The sequence below is a fragment of the Populus euphratica genome, unplaced genomic scaffold (genome assembly GCF_000495115.2).
Source record: "Populus euphratica unplaced genomic scaffold, PopEup_1.0 scaffold1240.1, whole genome shotgun sequence".
NCBI lineage: Eukaryota > Viridiplantae > Streptophyta > Magnoliopsida > Malpighiales > Salicaceae > Populus > Populus euphratica.
Genome location: NW_011501099.1, coordinates 44,225 through 47,020, shown reverse-complemented (window position 1 = coordinate 47,020; position 2,796 = coordinate 44,225). Strand labels below are relative to the sequence as shown.

General features: G+C 34.9%; 1 protein-coding gene across 5 annotated transcripts; it reads left to right on the top strand.

The window, feature by feature from the left end:
- Positions 1 to 638: 638 nt before the first annotated feature.
- On the top strand, positions 639 to 2,416 carry LOC105117247 (remorin). 5 transcript variants are annotated; one of them, XM_011014846.1, is made up of 6 exons: positions 639 to 762; positions 894 to 962; positions 1,195 to 1,461; positions 1,536 to 1,716; positions 1,833 to 1,914; positions 2,004 to 2,416. In XM_011014846.1, exons 3-6 carry the CDS (start codon positions 1,242 to 1,244, stop codon positions 2,193 to 2,195), a joined length of 675 nt encoding a protein of 224 aa, XP_011013148.1. In that variant the 5' UTR covers positions 639 to 762; positions 894 to 962; positions 1,195 to 1,241; the 3' UTR covers positions 2,196 to 2,416. The 5 variants fall into 5 exon arrangements, with proteins under 5 accessions (XP_011013148.1, XP_011013146.1, XP_011013149.1 ...); XM_011014844.1 differs by having other exon boundaries at positions 639 to 776; XM_011014847.1 differs by having other exon boundaries at positions 639 to 776; positions 894 to 985.
- Positions 2,417 to 2,796: the final 380 nt, after the last annotated feature.

Below are 2,796 nucleotides of genomic sequence, written 5' to 3'. Positions count from 1 at the left end.
GTAATAATATAATTATAAAATATTTATTTTATTTTATTGAAATTAAGAATTATCATGAAAAAGTTATACATATCGACTAAAAAAGAGGAAACTTTATATAATATTTATAATTAAAAATAAATTTATGACACTAACTAAATTTGAAAATTGTTAGAAAAAATAATTTTAATAGTTTACATTGATAAAAAGTTTCTGCATATAAAATAAAAAATTATATCATTTGTGTTTTTTTATTTTAGAAAACAATAAAAAAATTATAAAGAAACTCAGGTGAAAAACTTTTAAAATGAGGCTCTCAAATGATATATATATATGAAAAATTTTAAAAATAGTTTGGAGAATTTTAACGAGGATCTTTTTTATTTTTCTTTCTATAACTTCAATTTTTCAGAAAAAAATGAAGTATTAAACGAGCCATTTCCTTTCTTCTTCGTGCAAAGATGTATATTTAACAACAAGTTTAGAAAGCAGGATAGAAAGTAGCTAATTAGAAATGGAACACAAGTGGCGGGATGAAAAGCAGAAACAGATCCTTAGCTTCCCGTAAAAGCAAAAATATGCTACAGCGGTAGCCTGCATGCAAAGCATAGTTCATATGTCTTGCTTGCACCAATCTTCTGTTCATGATCTAAAAGTTAAATCTTTACAAAGCAAGACTTCCTTTCCAGGCTGTCGCTTATCACATAATCATATCATCAAACACTACTGCCTCCTAGAAAAGGAAAACAATGCAAATATTTTGGCGTGGTGGATGAAGATTTAGTAAGGCAGAGGAGGTACCTTCAAACTTTCTCATATGAGTATGAGAAATAAAGTTAATTTGCATGATGGTTTCTGTTTATCATTTTTCTTGGTTGAGATAATATTGACAATGATGACATTTTCCGGTCCAGAGCAGCAAGAATCTAGCAGTGTCACGGAGAGAGCAATACCGCCTCGGCGAACAGAATCCTTCAGAACGGGTACTCGTGGTGTTCCTACAACTGTATGTTTACAAAAGTTCTAATTCTACTACATATGCTGTAGTCCTGTTTTCCTGTGCTATATTAACATTCTGTGCCCTTCTACATGGATTATTTATATGATTCCGGAATTAAAAGACTGAATTTGATGTTAAGAATTCTTTCATGAGAGAAAGGTAAATTAAATGACACATATTCTAACAAACAAGTGTAATTTCTAGCTATTTTGTAGTAGATAGCAAGGGGTAGAACTGGTTCCGGAGGCACGTCCCTAGGCCAATGAGTCAGGATTACGATTTCCAAGATGGTGAGTTTGCGACTGCGGTTGCTGCTGCTGCATTTGTCATTAATTCACTTGAAGAAGCTGAAGACTACAGAAGAAAGCTGAGAGGGGATTTTGGTAAGTCAAAGGAAAAAATCAAGACTAGGAAACAAGATTCTTCAGCTGGTTCTGTTAGAGCAACAAGACATTTCTCTAGTAGGGAAATGATAGTTGCAGGTAATTGTCAACGGTCAAAAGAAAATTCTAAACAAGAGTTTACTGCCAGACTGTAACAAAGGAATAATTTTCAGGTGAAACTTCAGCTAGAAAACCAACAGAAGAGGACAGAAGGCAACAAGAAAATGCTTTCCCTACCAGAAAACCAAGTCGTTCCTCCTCTGCGAGACCAATGAACCGACAACCTTTAAGCCAAGTTGTGGAAACCAAAGCAGATTCTTGGGAGAAAGATCAGCTAAGAAAGATTAATAGAAGGTGACCCTTAGTTTATTTGAACAGCTCCAAATCTACTTGAAAAAGTAGTTCAAACTCAATCATATACTATTATTACTTCCTAGTCTGGGTTATAATAAGTCAAAACTAAATTTCAGGTATGAGAAAATGAAATCCAAGATTCTTGATTGGGAGAAGGCAAGAAAGATGCGAGCCAAACTCCATGGGGAAAAGAAGAAGGTTTCACTTTGATATTTGATATTTTATCTAATCAACTTTGTGAATGCTAATGATTAAGCTAGCCATTATCCTGACATCTGGACCTGTAGAGCGAACTGGAGCTAAGAAGGGCAAGAAACATGCAACATTACCAAAACAAGATAGCGAGAATTGATATGATTTCTGGAGGAGCAAGAAGGCAGTTGGAGGAGAAAAGAAGAAATGAAGAGTTTGAGGTTAAAGAGAAGGCAAAGCACATGCGTTCCAGGGGAAGGAGTCCTTCGAGGTGTTTCTGCTGCTGAATGTTGCAAAGAACTTCAAAGTTATTCTATGCATGTACAGTATTTTATAAACTTGACACGTGTGTAACCATTTATTACAGCTACCAATGAATTACTTGTGTAAATGACTCTAATAACTTGTATAAGCGCTGTTGGGTTTCGCACTGGGAAGTCTTTCTGGCCTGCCAGCTCAAAAACCTAAACTATTGCTTCATATAATATATAAGCACCTCACTTTTCTTGTTTCTATGGATGCGAGATTCATCACACCTCAGCGATCACCAAACACGTAATTTAATCAGCATCAGCCAGCGGGCTTTGGAATTTCCTTTACACCCAAATTGAATAAAACTGTTCATGGTAGAAATTTTCCTATTTTTATGTATTATAGCTGCAGAGGATTCAGATTAATGAAAGAGATTGCAGGAAAGTATATTAAGAAGACAAGTTTTTGTTTGGGTTATGAATAACATTTTCGTTAAGCTCAAGAGATAGGAAGAAAAAACAAGGCTGTAGTTTCGATTTAAATCAAAACAATAGAGAAAAAATAGTCTGCGCTATATAACCAACTGAAAGGAATTCAAGTTTTGCTTCTACTCGTCCGTTGCGGGGGGGGGGGGGG

What these genes read in the sequence shown, in the direction of transcription:
- LOC105117247 (XM_011014846.1), top strand. Translation starts at nt 1,242, where the DNA reads ATGAGTCAGGATTACGATTTCCAAGATGGTGAGTTTGCGACTGCGGTT. An exon ending in CTAAGAAAGATTAATAGAAG is followed by an intron (nt 1,717 to 1,832) that starts GTGACCCTTAGT and finishes ACTAAATTTCAG; the next exon opens with GTATGAGAAAATGAAATCCA. An exon ending in TCCATGGGGAAAAGAAGAAG is followed by an intron (nt 1,915 to 2,003) that starts GTTTCACTTTGA and finishes CTGGACCTGTAG; the next exon opens with AGCGAACTGGAGCTAAGAAG.